The sequence below is a fragment of the Oncorhynchus clarkii genome, unplaced genomic scaffold (assembly GCF_045791955.1).
Source record: "Oncorhynchus clarkii lewisi isolate Uvic-CL-2024 unplaced genomic scaffold, UVic_Ocla_1.0 unplaced_contig_3191_pilon_pilon, whole genome shotgun sequence".
Taxonomy (NCBI): Eukaryota; Metazoa; Chordata; class Actinopteri; order Salmoniformes; family Salmonidae; genus Oncorhynchus; species Oncorhynchus clarkii.
In genome coordinates, this window is record NW_027260982.1 from 93,621 (window position 1) to 111,536 (window position 17,916).

General features: G+C 45.4%; 1 protein-coding gene across 2 annotated transcripts in view; it reads right to left on the reverse strand.

The window, feature by feature from the left end:
* The window catches only part of LOC139402789 (CXXC-type zinc finger protein 4), a 30,706-nt gene extending 18,612 nt beyond the window's left edge, over window positions 1–12,094 (reverse strand). Inside the window, exons 1-3 of one of the 2 annotated variants that reach the window (XM_071146704.1) lie at window positions 11,574–12,094; window positions 8,631–9,626; window positions 5,910–5,987 (exon numbers count right to left, since the gene is read on the reverse strand). In XM_071146704.1, the coding sequence (XP_071002805.1) occupies window positions 5,910–5,987; window positions 8,631–9,494 (942 nt within the window). In that variant the 5' untranslated portion in view covers window positions 9,495–9,626; window positions 11,574–12,094. The remainder of the gene's footprint in view (window positions 1–5,909; window positions 5,988–8,630; window positions 9,627–11,573) is intronic. The other variant, XM_071146705.1, reaches the window with a different exon arrangement.
* Window positions 12,095–17,916: the final 5,822 nt, after the last annotated feature.

The window sequence follows — 17,916 nt, forward strand, 5'->3', positions numbered from 1 at the left end:
AGTGTGACAACCATAGAATAATGAATGATATAGTTCTATGGTGACAAAAACTACTTCCTTTTAGAATATAAACAACATTCTATAGTTCTATGGTGGATTCTAGTTCTACAACCATAGCTATACAATACATTTGTCATTGAACGTAAACAGCAAAAGTGACAACGGCTCTATATTTCAATAGACAACGTCCTTCCTGGTTTGTGAATGGAAAATACGCTTCCTGATGTCATCAACAGAGGCACCATCCATTCTATCCTCTTTGCTCGGGGGGCAGCGATTGACTTCACTCCTCTAGTGACATTCTCTAACCCCGAGGGGTTCGATCACAACAACAACAACAACAAAAAGCCTTAGAATGTCTCGCTGCACACGGTATCAGATGCTTGGCATGAAATATTCATATCTGAAAGCAGACCCGGAGTAAAGGGAGGTGGTGGTGATAGGCGTGGATCTGACTTGCAGAAATTGAGACGCTTTAACTGCACTGACCGATCTCTATATCCACCACAAATAGATGTCAGAAACTCACTTCCTTGTCAATTCCCTTGGATGAGAGAAAGAGAGGCAGAGGGATATTGGAAAGGGTTTTGTCAATGGCTGTGTTTGAAATGACCCCTATCCTCTACAGTATATAGTGCCCTACTGGTAAACAAGGAATAGGGGTCAATTATAGTGCACTACATTGAGAATAGGAAGCCATTTCAGACCCAGACAAACAGGTTGTTTTCTCCTGATTCTTCCTGAAAACAATAGACACCTCATCATTGCACCTACCATATTCTAAATGATAGCTGAGAAACACTATATTACAATTAGATGAATATCCTTCTGTAAATGTGCTAAGACCTAAACTGCCATGGTTGACGCAGTGGCCTCGTTGCACTTACTAACATCCGCTCTTCTCCCTTCACACGGGTTCCCAGTAATGACGAGATACCTTTAAGTTCTCTGCCAGAGCCGACCATCCATAATTTACCATCTGTTTAAAATTTAAAGGTGCCACAAATTAACGTCCTCAGCACCTGCACTTTCACGCTGTCCACCCCGCCACGCTCCGTTGCGCTCCCTCATCCCACCTTCTTCCCCCACTCCCTCATCCCACCTCTCCTATTATTCAGGCCAATGACAACGAGTTCCCTCTCTCCACCGAGCCGTGGGATGTTAAATCAAAACGGGGGCAGAGGGAGGAGACGGGCCGCGGGCTGTAAGGGCACCTCCGATTACACCCCAGACTTAATTGGTGGCAGTGGCAAAACTATAAATTCTTTAAGAGCTTTTGTGCTAGCTGCTGGCAGGACTGGGAGTATAGCCTAGCGGTGTTGCAAATGAAAGCTGACAGAGCCAACGCTGCTGCAAGGCAAATCTTAATAAAATAATAAATAAAATGTTAAAAAGACAAGAAGGGAACAAAGACCGAGAGACCCTGGCTTCTCATGAGTAGCCCAGGGTAGAGGGTAGCATGCAGGAATGCAGCAGGAAGGAGAAGAGAGGCTAGGTATGTATAATTAAGCGGTCTGCGTGGCAGCACGGTTGGCAAAATCCTATTGTCTTGACAGAAGCTTAAGGTTGCCCTTCAGGTTGAGACCACGCGCGTGTGAGGAGGCGTGAGGGTCTCATCCCCCCCCCCCCTCTTTTATTCCCTCACTCAGACCTCCGTCAAATTAAATCGGTGGTTTTAAAACTCAAATAAATCCAACAAGACAGAAGATCCGCCGATCTAAAAGGCCGTCTGTCCCTCAGGGTTATTTTATTTAATTCTCGCCACCCTCCACTCTACCTCGCTACTCTCTGCCTGAAGAGATTGGCTGGGAGGGGGGGGACTCTGCGTTATCTCCAGGGAGGCAAAGGTTGGGGGAGAGGGAGAGGGAAGAAAAGGCCACAGATTGGTCCTTATCTATTCTGAGCACACCTAAAACAAATTAGACTCGGGGCGCAGTCCCGCCGACGCGTCCGGTGATTATTTGGCGCGGCCTCTCTCTCATTAAGGGGCTTGAGATGGATCCCTGGCTCGATTTTCTTCAAGGTCCTGCCTCCCACCATTTTAGGGTGCCTTATCACAATAAAAAAATGTTGTTTTTTTTATGCCAGAGGATGTTGTGCCGCTGCTAACCGCCGCGTTTCATCTGGCCATTTCATGTATTTCACAACACGCCACAAAGAGAGAGGAGGACGAGAGAGAGCGCTGCATGCACGCCATTTTCCGTGGCACTCTGTTTTTCCTGGGGCCGATGCCATGGCGGTGGCCTTTCAGATTTGCTAATTGAGAAGCGGTTTTCTGTTCAATGGGATTGTGCTCCATTTCTCTCTCTCTCCTGCATGTTAAGACAACCAATGGTATCAGAGATAGCCTGTAAACACCTTTCCAAGGCTAGCTAATCATCTCCTTTTAGTATATAGTGTCACGGTGAACAGTGGTTCTGTTTACAAGATACAAGGATACATTGGAAGCCTCAGAAACTCAATCAATAAAATATTACTTGAAATGTCTGAGGAATTGTCCCCTTGTCTCTCAAGCAGGCTAGGAAGACATACTCTTGCTGTTGACATCTTGCAGTAAACGTGAGCCTTATAACATCTTGTGTACAAATCTCAGATGTATTGAATCATTCTAAATGGGATAATATTTATTTATTGGCAAGATGGTAAGGAGGTTAGATTGTACAATAGAGCACCCATTTGTCAAGTAAAGTGAAGAACTAGCAGAGAGACTGGGAATAAAGGAAAATGTAGCAGACCGTCAGCCCCCGAATTTGTTTGACTGAAAAGGATACGCTATAGATCTGTACCAAGTACTACAATCTGAATGGGGAGTCTTAGGGCCTCCCCCTGTATTGAATAGAAAAAGGTGCTGCTGAACATTTCTCTGGTCTGTGACATCACAAAGCACTATGATACACCAACACACTCAGGGGGGAAAAGAGTCCTGCACAATGCCTTACTTCTCAGCGCACAACACAGCAGCCATCTTTAAAAACAAACAAGCCAACCATCCACAATCACAGGTTGTCGTCGTCTTAACTCGCGCATCGTTATTCGTATGAATTTGTGAAGATCGCTCAATGAGCAATAGTAGCTTTACCACGTGAGGGAAACGGAGTATCTCATTCCCTCTGACAGCCCCTAGCGATCTTTCAATAATTCATGGTGCATTTAAGCTGCATCTCTCTCACACTTTTAAACTGTTTATGAACACAACCTCTGAATGGGGCTGGTAGAGAAATGGATACACATTAGTCCTGGAAACTGAGTCCTTCCCTAAAATCAACTACAGTGTAACAGTGTGATAGCGCTCCACACACTAAGTGGTAAGACTGAAGTAAAAGAAGAGTAGAGATGAGAAATAACATGTGGGTTCAGTAAACACTTCAGTTGGAAGGTGCCTTCGGAAGCAGGACATAAGCATTTGGGATATACTCAGAAACTGTCTGAGTCACAGCCCTGGTGAGACCTGGCCTACCGTACCAGGGCTACAATGACATTGTGTTTAACTGTAGGACGCAGGGCCCCCTTGCGGAGGAGACTTTGGTCTCAATGGGACTCCCTGTTGAAATAAAGAGGAGTATAGGTTCTCTCAGACACACGAACACCGACTGCACCTAGAACCCTGGAGCCACACCAGGCAGAGTTAGCTGCTGGGGAAATGTTAGGTTGGGTGAGATGCCTCCTCTACGCCACACTAATCCATTATGGGGTCAGACAGAGAGAGACACAGAGAGAGAGAGAGAGAGAGATGGAAAGCATGGAGAGTGAGACAGAGATGAAAGGGATGGAGAGAGAGAAAGAGAGAGAGAGAGACAAATGGAAGGGGTGAGAGAGAATGAGAGATTGCATTGCTTGCTGGGTATCTGTATAGCACTTTGACATCGGCTGATGTAAAAAGGGCTTTATAGATACATTTGATTGATTGATTGATTGATTGAGAGAGGGAGGGAGGGAGGGAGTAAGAGAGTGGGAAAGAGATATGGAGACAAAGAGAGAATGAGGGAATGACAGATTGAGAGAGCGAGAGAGGCAGACAGTCTGCTGCAGAACAGAACAGCACAGCGGTGACACAGGGCTATCCTCCAGGGTCCTGCATTAGTGCGCTAAATTAAAGGGGGTATTAGATTAAATTGGCTCTCCGATTTCAGGGGTGTGAGTAAAATTCTGATTTGCATTTATCCAGCGCTACTTAAGATATAATTAGTTCAGGGTGATTCCCATGTGGAAAACACTGACAACCAAATCTAACTGGCTTCTGCCGCTAGCTTATAGTCTCTTCCTCCCTTCCTAGGTGAGAGGTACAAGCTGCTAATGTTTACGTGTGTGTGTGTGTGGAGTGGGGGACTGTGAGTGTGACTGTGTGAGTGACACTGTGTGAGTGTGCCTGCGTGCGAGAGACTGTGTGCGTGCGACTGCGTGTGTGCGACTGTGTGACTGTGTGTGTGCGACTGCATGCGGGCGTGCAACCCCGTGACTGCGTGCGTGCGACCGCGTGCGTGCGACAGCATGACTGTGTGTGCCTGCGTGCACCTGTCCTGAAGTCTATACAAACTCGTTGGAGTGCTTATTTTCACCACGTTTGCGTCTCAACATGGAACCATGCAGGATTGTTTACAGCACTGAGATGTGGTGAAAAAGGAGTGAATCTGAACATATCAAAAATACATCCAGCCGGGCCTCCCGGGTGGCGCAGTGGTTAAGGGCGCTGTACTGCAGGCCTAGCGTCGCCCGGGTTAGGGAGGGCTTGGTCGGTAGGGGTGTCCTTGTCTCATCGCGCACCAGCGACTCCTGTGGCGGGCTAGGCGCAGTGTACGCTAGCCAAGGTGGCCAGGTGCACGGTGTTTCCTCCGGCGCATTGGTGCGGCTGGCTTCCGGGTTGGATATGCGCTGTGTTAAAGAAGCAGCGGCTTGGTTGGTTGTGTATCCGAGGACGCATGACTTTCAACCTTCGTCTCTCCCGAGCCCGTACGGGAGTTGTAGCGATGAGACAAGATAGTAGCTACTACAACAATTGGATACTACGAAATTGGGGAGAAAAAGGGGTAAATTCAAAAAAATAAATAACTAAATAAAAAAATAAATAAAAACATCCAGCCCAAGTGGGTATGTAACTAACTTCACACCTTCTACAATGCCTTTGAACCCCAACACACACACACACACACACAGCCTCCTCGGCACAACCTGATTCTATAATTACAGGTACCGAGACAAAAATAATCATTACCGTTACCGGTAGAAGAGGAACCCCATAATCTGAATGACAGAACTCACAATTCAAGTACCTATCTCTCTTTTAAAAGCAAGTTTGGATTTGTTTTTGTTTTTCACACCCTCACTTCCTTCCATGGTAATTCCAACGGTCTTAGTTGGCAAATGGATGTTTTTCCCCGAACCCAGCCAAACCATCCATCAGGCATGAAAGGGCGTCTTCCTGAACACCTCGTTTCAGAACACCTGTTAGGACCTGGGATGTGGAGTCAACATCAAATGAGCCTCTATTAGACACCTGCAACCTCCAGCATTTAACGACATCCTGTAAACACACATGCTAAAGGATACCAAAAGAAATTGCTGCACAAAATAGTGTATTTTAGACAACTTCAAACTTCCAAGGAGTAGGGCATTCAAAGAGTTGGTCTGATAGTGACTGTGATGTCATCAGACCCCCCTTGCTTGAGGAACAATAGAGAACAAAAAAGGAAAGCCCCCCCCCCCCAGGACCACCTACTGAGATCTGCCTTTTGTTAAGTGAACTGGGTGTTAAATGAGGTGAAAAGGAGACTGGAGTAGGACTTTAAAACCCACAACAAGCAGGTTTCAGAGGGAGGTGCAGAGGGAATTTGTCTCTTGTGATTAAAGGAGTTATATGGCATAAAGCTGATGTTGATGTACTGGTAAACAAGCCAAGTATCAATAACACTAACCTGGTCCCAGGCTGTATAGCCAACGCCTAAGGTCTTTGTCAACAGATCAGGGACCAGTCTAGGAAAACACGGACCTACCTGTAACACGGGTAACAAGGATTGTGTGGTTTAATGGAGGCAGCAAAGTGATCAATATTTTACCACATACACCATACAGTCAACACTGAAGGCAAACCTGATGTAGTCATCGCACGCTAGAAATATGGGACCAAATCATTAACTTGACTAAAGTGAATGCACTATAAATTCTTCCAAACGTGACACCTTCAAATGAGGGACGAGATACATAAAGTGCTTTCATTTCTAAATGGTTAAACAGACGTGCATGAAAATACCCGCAAATAAAAGGTGACATTTTGTACTATCCCTTCATAAAATATTTGATCTCAAATCCAAAATACTGGAGTGTAGAGGCAAATGTTTAGCTTCTCTGTCCAAATAAATACACAGGGTAGTATATGCGTGTACCATACAGTCTAAACTGAATCCAAAATTTGAGGTAAACGAACTAAACCTGCATAGTGTACCGTTACCACAGAAACCATTAACTCACAACCCTTCAGACGGACCTAGAAGACAGTTCAGGACAGTATCATTACTAATTCCATCATAACATTCAGTCTGAAGCATGGAACCAGCCAACAATCTCACTTTCTTATACACAGTCTGTTGGAACCAAACAAAATCCGGAACAAATTGGCGGTATGATGAATAAATAATAAAAAGATGTCCTGGGTCATTACTTCACTAGTTCCACAACAAGGGGCGGCAGGGTAGCCTAGTGGGGCGGCAGGGTAGCCTAGTGGGGCGGCAGGGTAGCCTAGTGGGGCGGCAGGGTAGCCTAGTGGGGCGGCAGGGTAGCCTAGTGGGGCGGCAGGGTAGCCTAGTGGTTAGAGTGTTGGACTAGTAACCGAAAGGTTGCAAATCACCGAGCTGACAAGGTTCAAAATGCCATTCTGCCCCTGAACAGGCAGTTAACCCACTGTTCCTAGGCCGTCAGTGAAAATAAGAATTTGTTCTTAACTGACTTGCCTAGTTAAATAAAGGTAAACAACATGCATCCATCTGCATATTCACTCAGATCCTGTGCATTATTTAGGAGTTATGAATCAATGTTTCCATTGTTTTCTATAAGGTAGGCAAGAAATATCAAGGGAAGCAATAAGAAAACAGCCTAACAAGGAACAACATGCTTTCTTAAACCTGTCTCCTCCCTTTCATCTACACTGATTGAAGTGGATTTAACAAGTGACATCAATAAGGGATCATAGCTTGTCACCTGGACTCACCAGGTCAGCCTACGTCATGGAAAGAGCAGGTGTTCCTAATGTTTCGTACACTCAGTGTATGTCTGTATCTCCAAAGGAACAACGAGCGTTCAACACATTCATAACCAAGTTCTGAAAAATGTACGAGGGAAAAAAAGTAGACGAGGACTATTAAACGCTGAAAAGAGACGTACTGTACAGTAAGTTATTCAACATTAGACCAAGTGATATTATATTAGGACCCCTTTTTAAAAACTCGGCTCTACCTGCCACTTAACTATTGAACCAATCGCTGGCCCGTGCTGGCCTACCGCGCCATAGTGTGTTGTGGTGGTGTACCACAATACAAACCTGTGTTGTGTCAGAGGAAGTCATTACCATGAACACAATCTTACAACTATCTGTATTCCACCACAGTCCTTTATAAACAAAATGTCAGGCGCCAAATAAATCAATTAAAATCAGCCATTTAAAAAAAACAGCCCTGCCCTCTGAATGTAGAGGGCACTGAAACTAAATGCTCTCGCTAGCTGTCAATTCTGTTTATCCATTTTCTCTCTTTCCTTCCTTGGTCTAAAAACCAAAAACACACCCATACTAGTTTTTCCAGCACTATCCCATTACTGTAAGTGCATCACCCAAAAACCTTCCAGACGTCTTTGCATCACAATTGTTTTCTAGGGCCCATCATTACTGTATTCAAGTATGTGCAAAGTATCACCCCTAAAATATTGATCCACATTCGGTCATAATGGCCTCAAATACAATAGAAAATGATTTCACCTCAAAAACCCGCTATCCTCAATCAATTCCTATAGGATCAGGCGAACAGAATGTGTCTGGGGGGGATTTTATTTCATTACACCCCTCCCTCCGTATTAAACTAGGGGAGTGTTATGAGACGGACGCCATCAGCGGGCCCTGCCATCACTCTCACGGTGGTCGGCCCTGGTGCTTTGTGGGTAATCGATCTTCACCGTCCAGAGACGGTCTCCATAATTGGTTAAAATGACCGGGGTGCAGAGAGGGATGACTCTCTCACCCCCTCTCTCGCTCTCTCTGCTGAAAACCATTTCCCAGCTCTGGCTTGGAGTCGAGCCAAGCCCGGGGTTGTTCGGATGCGTTCCAGCCCCAGCCTGACTGGCAGCAATTACGGGGTGTCTGAGCCAAGCTCAGCTTGCGCTCCGCACAAACACCCCTAATTACTGCCAATTAGGCTAGGCGGGTAGGCAGATTGGAGAAGCCGGGGGGATGTTCAGGCATGGGTGGGCATGGAAACTATTTTCAAGGGCTTAGAAAACGTGACTGGATGAAAAGGTTAATACTTTGGAGTGCGGGGAGGGAGAGAGGACGATGAAGGAGGGGAGAGAAGGATAATAACAAAAGAAAGGAAAAGGGGGAGGGAGTGAATGCCCCCCCCCCCCCCCCTGGTTTCCTGGTTCTATTTTCTCACCTCCAGCGACGAGCCGGGTTTCTTTTTCAGCTCCTCACATTTCCTGAACTTGCAGATCTGGTGGCCCGTCTTACGGTTCCGACAACTGCTGCACACGCCGCAGTTGATTAGCCGCCGGCAGGGCGCGCACACCCCGCACCGCTTCCTTTTCTTCTTCGCCGGGTTCCCGCCGGACGCCGAGGAATTATTCTGTGGGCAGTCTGCCAGATTGGCAATTTGAAACGCACTGTCTGTAACGGCTGCCGAGGCTGCGGGGGAGTGAAGGGCTGTCATGACGATGACCCCGGGAGGTAATGAGATGCCCCCTAAAGCCGGAATGGCGGAAAAAGTTCCGACACGTTCCTGGAGATTCATTATCTCTGCTTCGCCGGCGCCGCATTTCAGCTTGTTCATGCATTCTCCCGCTAAAGGTCTGCAGTGTTCGGGGGATAAGGTAGAGAGGAAATTATTATTTGCCATTTGCTGTAGCGTTTCTGGCGGCACGCCATGCTTCCCCGGCCTCTGGGAGTCATTCCTGTGCATGCTGGTCCTATTAGGGTTTATTGTGGCCGATTTCCTCCCCCAGAGCATGGCGTTATCGCAGTTCCACGGGGACATGCCTATCCGGGCACTGGGGAAAATGGGGGTCGTGATGCGGGCGATCTTGGCCGTCTGGCCGAACGCGCCGTTGGTTTTGTAAAAGTTTGCGAAAGAGCGGTACCGTTCCATCTCGGCGTTATAATCCAAAAGTTGGCTTAATCCACCATCCTGGAGGTTCTGCAAGTTCTGCAGGTTCTGCAGGTTCTGAAGGTTATCCTTTTGTAAGAGAGACACGTCTGCGTTCTGTCCGTTCTCAATGCAGAGAGCATTGTTTATATTAGACATGGCTGGGGGGCGGTTGAGCAGGGTTCACTGGGGAAGAGTCCGGGGTCGCCGTCAACGGTGGCCTTCGTCAAACTAGAAGCTGCTGGTTACCACCAACAATATGTTACCATCCTGCTTCTGTCTCCTCCAGCACTAGAACACAAAGAACAAACAATTACAGACACAACAGGAAAACAACATCCTCAGCCTAATCAATTTCCATTTTCTCTCCAAGTTTTTCCATGAGATAAAAAGCTGATAAAAGGCGTTTGACGAATCAGCTGGCATGTCATTCATTTTCTTCTTTGGGACTATTTTATAATGAAACGCATCTCAAGCTATTGGAGCAGATCCTTATCTGGTGACAATAATATAATAGCTGTGACACACCAACATGTCATAACGGGATACAGGAATTAGCTTGCTGGAGAAGACAGCACTAGCTTCGTGTCAGAGAGAATATCAAGAGATTTTTCTTAATATGGTTGTCAAAGGATTCCTGGATATATTGAAATAAGTCTTATCAATTATGTATTTATGGTATATTCTGGCAGAGGATAAACAAATACATATGGATGGGATATAAACGACACCAGTCACTTTAACAATATAAGCACAATATTCAACCAAAAAGTATCATCCATGCTCACTGAAACTAACTACTCTGGAACGTCAACACAAAATCCCTGACATTATCCTGATGCTCTACAGTCTCCAAAACACTGTGCACATTGAACACCTCACGAGGGACAACATTTTACATTATCTTCACCATCACTGATGCTCTTCTAAAGCCATAAGGTCTCTTCCATGTAAACCCACTCCCGTTCGGCCTCTTAATAGCACCTGCTATTCATTCATGGGTCCCGGGTTCTATTACAATGACAGCGGAGAGAGACCACCACTGGTGAATTTCAATCCAACCCGTGAAGCCACAGACAGACCTCCACAGACAACCGTAGTGTCAAGTGCCTTAGGGGGGAGAGTCCATTTCCTCTCTTCCCTCCCTCCCTCTCTCTCTCCCCCCCAGTCTGTCTGGAATTGGTTTCCACTGATAAAAGCCCCATTAGACACTTCTCTCTATCTCCCTCCCACCATTAACTTTTGCAGGCTCTTTCATTCTTTGTTTAATTGCCAAAGCCAATCCATTGCGGGTAAACACTGAAGCATTTTGAGTCTCTTCCATGGTACAACCCAACAGCTAGCTCTCAAAATGAATGATAAATATCCACACAGGAACAGTGGAAGCACAGAGAGAGAACAACTGCCCAGCAAGCAGTAATTGTGCATACATCTCCTCTACCACAAAATGAAATTCCTGAATTATGAAATCCATGCCAAATAATGGATTAACCGTTTTTGTTTTATTAATATTCAACTTGAGGACAAAGCTAAAATAGATAGTTTTTCTAAAATCACAATATTAAACAAATGTTATAGTAACGGTTTGAACACAATGACAGCCTACCTGATCATATGAAGCAAATATCCATACAAATGCATAATATAGATATAGATAGATAGATAAGATAGATAGTAGGTGGAAACAAAAAACATGCCATGGTGTGCCATCCCAAAAGCACCCCACCGCCACCAGTAAACAAAACCGTCCATGCCTCAATGATCGGCCCTGCTCGCAGTCATTATTACTTAATCAATTCACCCCAGGAGCAAAATAGGCAGCCCAAAGGCAATCAAGTCACGGCTATCGATTCTCCGCCTGTAAACAAACTTTGGAAAGACAGAAATGTTCGATACTTAGAGAAAGAGAGGGAGGGCGAGAGAGGGAGACAGAGAGAGGACCACAGTAGTGTACGTCCGATGACGACTGACGAGCCCTTGTGTGACTGCTGTGGCTTCCATTAATTATCGCTAGTCTGGTCTGTCGGAGACACTCGGAGACCAAAGGTCATGCAGAAACAATCCATAGAAGGCTCTGGACAGTACAAATAAACCGTTACAATCAATCCGACAGCGCCTGGATCACTTTACCGCCAGCTTTAGCCGACGTAAATCGGGGGAGGGGGGGCAGCAGTCTCAGAAAAGCATGCAAAATATCATATGACGCTGCCTGTACTGGGTAAAATGGAAGAGCATCACCTACCAGGTTCCTGGCGAGAAGAGATTCCAGACGCCTAGCAGTCTGCTGCCAACACAGAGCGGCACATTACCGCAAGGCGCGATGGAGATAAAAAATAACGCGAGGATGTGGGAAGAGCACAGCCACACTGAAAAAGAGCGCTCAAAACAAAAGGAGCATGTTTACAGACTTATTTTCCTGGCTTGAGAAAAAAAGTACAAAAAATAGCAAACTTAAAGCGATAGCTTATCAAGCTTTTTAGAAGAAAAAAAACAGTTTATTATTATAAAACCACGGCGCTGTAGGGGGGAAATAACGGTGCGTTGTAGGTGTTTCCTCTGCTTGGTCCGAGGTGTATTGTGTGTGGCTGCCTAGTGTTAGCTCCGTGCTGTCTCCTGTCGCTGTGTGTGGCTGATTGGTGCTGAGGTGAGGAAGCTAGGATGTGGACACCTACTGATCATTGGTTAGAAATTACTATAGAAACACTAGGAGCACTCGGGAGGGGGCTGGCTTAGGGCCAATGACTGTGGCTTAGGGCGCTCTGCCGGGAAATAACTCCGGGAAGCTGCGTCTTAACCTTTTGTCGTTCCCTTTCTCTCCTCTTCCATTTCATTCGGACACGCGAAGCGTTTAGAGGGTTGTCATTTACAGTATGCGTCTTTTAATAGGGATTTGCGCTTCGCGTGAGGGAAATCTTGTCAAATTAATTGGAATTGAGCGGTCCAGTGATGAAGATAAAATGCCTCCTATCAGGGTGGGTTTTTTTCTCTCTCCCCTCTCGGTTAGAACGACTGCCATAATTACGAAGACCTGCGCGTGCCACCACGGGGATTCATCACGATTAGGCTATAAATCCTTCCCGATAGCCACAAATGCATGGCTCCCGCGTAGAAACACATGGGTGCACGGCACATTTATTCTATGTGCCCATGTGAGATGCACTCCATTCACAATATTATGGAATATAATTTCTCGCTAATGCACGTGAAATATGGTAATGTAATGAATAATGAAATTATGGCGCCAATCAATTACCGAGCCAATCATTCAACCAACACAAATTAGGCCTATAGATGTGCAGTTGGTGGTGTAGGCTAGCCTGAAATTATTAAACATCCCTCAAACTCAAGATAATTAATTTCATGAATAGACTATGCATGAAAAGTGCCAACACAATGCGATTTCAATAGATCTGGGCTATTTGCCCAAATATAAGTTGATCCCAATTTGACCGAAATCTACCTTTAGTTATAATTAGTGACAAAGCTGTCAGATCACTTGTCAACTTTAAAATGTCTTGAAAATAAACTTCAATAAGTAGCTATTTTAAAACGGTAAACTTTAAAGTAAAAATTGCTTGCGGCTAAAACAATGGCTCTCCCAAACAGACAGCAACACACACCCCTGATTACAAATGACAGGCACCTGTGCGGCAATTAGCCACTCCCACAAATCAGCCAAGACAATGAGCGGAGCAATTAACAGAACGTCTGGAGCTATCTGCCACATTCACAACAACTGGGAACTCGAAAAATACGAGGTCAAATAATGACGTCAGTGATCTTCAGGTAGGAAAGTCGGAGCTCTAAAAAGAGGCTCGAGTTCCGGTGCTGGAATTCCGAGTTGGATGACCATTCAAATCGATTTTCCCCAGTCAGAGCAATTTTTTTCTCCGGAGTTCCCAGAGATTGTGGCAATAGTAAGCACTGATTATGGAGAATGATTGAATGGGTAAATTACATAATTGTATACACATATGCTTCATAATTCTATAGTTTAAAAAGTAAAACCAAGTTTAAATACTCTAAAAATGTAAATTTATTCCATTGTGAAGGACTACCCTTCACATTTATACACTATATATACAAATGTTTGTGGACACCCCTTCAAATTAGTGGATTCAGCTATTTCAGCCACACCAGTTCTTCACATTTCGGCCCTGCTGGAGCTGCCCGGTCAACTGTAAGTGCTATTATTGTGAAGTGAAAACATCTAAGCGTGTCAACTGCTCAGCCGCAAAGTGGTAGGCCACACAAGCTCAGAGAACGGGACCGCCAAGTGCTGAAGTGCATAGCTCATAAATATCATCTGTCCTCGGTTGCAACAATCAACACCCCGAGTTCCATTAGGCCTCTGGAAGCAACATCAGCACAATAACTGTTCATCGGGAGCTCCATGAGGTGGGTTTCCATGGCTGAGGAGCCACACGCAAGCCTAAGATCACCATGTGCCATGCCAAGCGTCAGCTGGAGTGGTGTAAAGCTCGCCACCATTGGATCTGGGTTTGGCGGATGCCAGTTGAACGCCACCTGCCCTAATGCATAGTGCCAACTGTAAAGTTTGGTGGAGGAGGAATAATGGTCTCGGCTGTTTTTCATGGTTTGGCTAAGGCCCCTTGGTTCCAGTGAAGGAAAATCTTAACGCCAAAGCATACAATGGCATTCTAGACGATTATGTGCTTCCAACTTTGTGGCAAGAGTTTGGGGAAGGCCCTTTCCTGTTTCAGCATGACAATGGTTTGTTGAGATTGGTGTGGAAGAACTTGACTAGCCTGCAGAGCCCTGACCTCAAATACCATCAAACACCTTTGGGATGAATTGTAATGCTGACTGCGAGCCAAGCCTAATTGCCCATCATCAGTGCCTGACCTCGCTAATGATCTTGTGGCTGAATGGAAGCAAGTTGCTGCAGCAATGTTCCAACATCCAGAAAGCCTTCCCAGAAGAGTGGAGGCTGTTATAGCAAAGGGGCAACCAACTCCATATAAATGCCCATGATTTTGGAATGAGATGTTCAATGAGCAGGTGTCCATATTGGGGCTCCCGAGTGGCGCAGCGGTCTAAGGCACTGCATCTCAGTGCTTGAGACGTCACTACAGACACCCTGGTTTGATTCCAGGCTGTATCACTACCAGCTATGATTGGGAGTCCCATAGAGCGGCGCACAATTGTCCCAGCGTCCTCCTGGTTTGTCCGGTGTAGGCCGTCCTTGTAAATCTGAATTTGTTCTTAACTGACTTGCCTAGTTAAATAAAGGTTAAAACAAATACAAATATATATACTTTTGGTCAAGTAGTGCACCTAAAAACGGTCAAATACATTGGCACATATTAATGAAATGTCTCAGAGGAGGAGTGCTGATCTAAGATCAGTTTTCCCTTTTAGATCATAATGAATACGATTGTATGCACAGGGTGGATCTGATCCTAGATCCGCTCTCCTGAATAAGTTGTCTGCCTGAGCCAGTGGGATGCCAGTGGGGCCTATTCTATAAAAGGAGACGGGTTCTAATGGTTTGCCATCATTTTAATTTATAGTGTTGGCACTCGCCAGTGTAAGGAACAAGCCAAATTGGCATTTCATTCAACACGGCCTACCTCTGTAGGTCTATGTAGAGAGTTGATTATATTTGTGTAGTAGGCTAATGCTGTAACTACAGTATACCGACAACATTGTATTGATGGCAGTGTAGCCGTTGCCTTTAGCCTATACAGATAACCATGCAACCTATTCTCACAATAATCTTTAGATGATACATACATTAATATTGCCAAGTCATGCATCCTACTATGAGCTTACATTACGCAGAGATCCCTCTCATGAACAATTACAACTAGAAACAACAGCAGTCCTTGTCGTTGGATACAGGGAACCATGTGGTGGTTAGCTATAACTCAACATTACTCGTATGCTCTTATTTCTGCCTCTAATTAGGGCTGGATTCAATCCATATTGCCGAAGTATCGCGGAAGATAAGAGGTCAAATTAAAAGGTCATTTCCGATTGAGCCGACATATGCAGCGTTTACCGTGAGCGAATTGAGTCTCCGCGACCGCGGGAACGCTGCCATTTAACTGTCAATCGCACTATAAAGCGGATCTTCAGTGCTACGGGTTGAATAGAGCCCTTAGTCCTTTGGGAGTGTTTCTTGGTTAACCCTTCTATTACATGTAAACCATCAGTATCAGCCGCTGCACATTTACACATCACATCTGTGTCTACGTAGCCTAACCATCACCGACTGAAAATCATTTCATCTTACCAGCGTCCACACCCCCCTGGGGAAATCTGCCTAGGTGGTCCTAACCTCTGTCTCGCTAAGCCACACAGGGCATTAGGAAGCAGGGTCTCGACTGGGGCGGCTGTGTCTCTAGGATAGTTGTGGGAGGAATGGGCTCCACGTGGCAGGCCTTTGTTCCTGGCTGTGTGCCCCAGAATCCCCCCCACCACCACCACCACACACACCCTCCTCCTCCTCTGGATTTTAAGTGAACTCCAAGGAGTAATTAATAATGACGATGCCAGATTTAAGTGTAGCCAGCGTTTAGTCGATGGAAATGAGATCCAGGAGGAGTAAGGTCATGGTATGTGAGACACGGGCGGCTGGGCCAGGCGGCCTGGGCGTGTGGAGGTTGGACATGGGAGGATTGGCAATGCGGGCTGGAAGTGTGTGTGTGTGTGTCTGTGAGAGAGAGAGAAAGAGCATAATCTTTCTTGTTCTCCAAGTCCTCATATCTGTTGTCAGAGCCCCTTTAAATGAATTAAATTACTGAGTATATAAATGGCAATTCAACAAAATCATCAAAGTATGGGCATAAATTACACTCCAGGTTAAACAATACATGTGAAATTATTCCTAATATTGGTTAATGAATTCTATAAAAATAGAATGGCACAGTCTTATCATTGGAGCTGTTTCTCAATGGAATGATGAAAAAAAGAGATGGAAAGGGGGAGGAGGAGTAACGTTATAGTGCTATTCATCCAGGAGGTGCATCTGATGAGCTCATCCAGTTTGCCTGTTATGGAGACTAGCATCCCCCTGAGCCCCCTAGAGCATGAGGAGAGAGAGGTAGAGCGAGAGAGAAAGGGGGAGAGATAGAAAAGGGAAAAAGAAAGAGATGGGAGAGAGAGAAAGAGGGATGAGACAGAGAAAGTATAGAGTAAAAAGAGAGAGTGTGATAGAGAGAGAGAGAAAGAGAATGTGAGAGAGAAAGAGAGAATGTGAGAGAGAAAGAGAGAATGTGAGAGAGAGAGAGAGAGTGATTGACTGCAGGCAGGGAAGGGAACAAACAGTGTGAGGAGATTACTGCACGGCAGTGGCGTCGACAGTGATGCGCTTCCTCAGCACGCCAGCGACCTTGGCTGGTGTTTATTTAGAAACCTGCCTCATTTCCCCCTCCCCTCTGAGGTAATATATGGTGCTGTCTCACCTCACGCACATTATCCCTACATCTGTGGCAACATGATGCAGATCACCTGTATTCACCCTGGCTATCTTTCTCTGATATACTGGGGCACACAAGCACAAGTGAGTGCACACACACACACACACACACACACCGCTCTACCATTTCCCAGCTTAATTGGAGTGTGTACAGCACCCTTAATTATCTAACATGCAGCTTTGCTGACAGTGACACCGTGACCTGACCAACTATGACTCCTGGCACGTAGGCTGTGTCTCAATCCATAAGCAGCATGTTAAGTTACCTTGGAAATGGCACTTTAAAAGGGCTATGTTAACAGCCTCAAAAGACAACATCCTTGTGTATTGAGACACAGCTGTAGTCTGCATGGAAACGATGACTCCATCTAACCTCAAGGCAGCCAGTGGTTGGAAAGTACGTTGTTGGAGGGCTAGTGTGTAAACAAAGAACAAAACAGGACCCGCCACACAGATGTAAACAATAGGACAATGCAACAACGAAGAGCTTCCTTAGACGCCAGAAGGTGATTAACCTGACCAAAGATAACAAACAGGAAGCTTATTGTGGTAGAAAGGGTTGGATGTGTTTGTATGAAGAAGGGTGAGAGAGTCCAGACCAATGCCAGGTTTGGAAACTACACGGCACATTACACAGCGGGCAGAATTTGGCATGAGACGTCATAATGACGTCATCATCGGGTTCAAAACTGGTTTGGGATTGTAAAGACGTGAACCATATTACAACCAGGTGAAGACTTCCTATTTCTTGATGATGTCATAAAGCCAGCGTTGAAAGTCATATTTTAGTTGTTATCTGGTCATACAATCAGTGAAATATGAATCTAAAAACATCCTTTTACAACCAGTATACAACCTGACCATGATTTAACATTCACAAGAGATGTCGTAATTATCACTAAACTAGTATTACGCAACAGTTTACCTGTCTCCTTTACTAACATCAGTGTATTAAAATGTCATCATTCTTGGAGTTGAGTTATCATTTTACCTAATCATTTTCTTACATGTGCCAGCTGTTGGCATTTGGCGTTGTATAGACATCCACCTCAAACCAAGACGCTCTCTCAAACAACAACGTCTGACTTCATTAAACAAGGATCAGTGCTATCTGGGTTCCTTGGGACCTCCTTACCC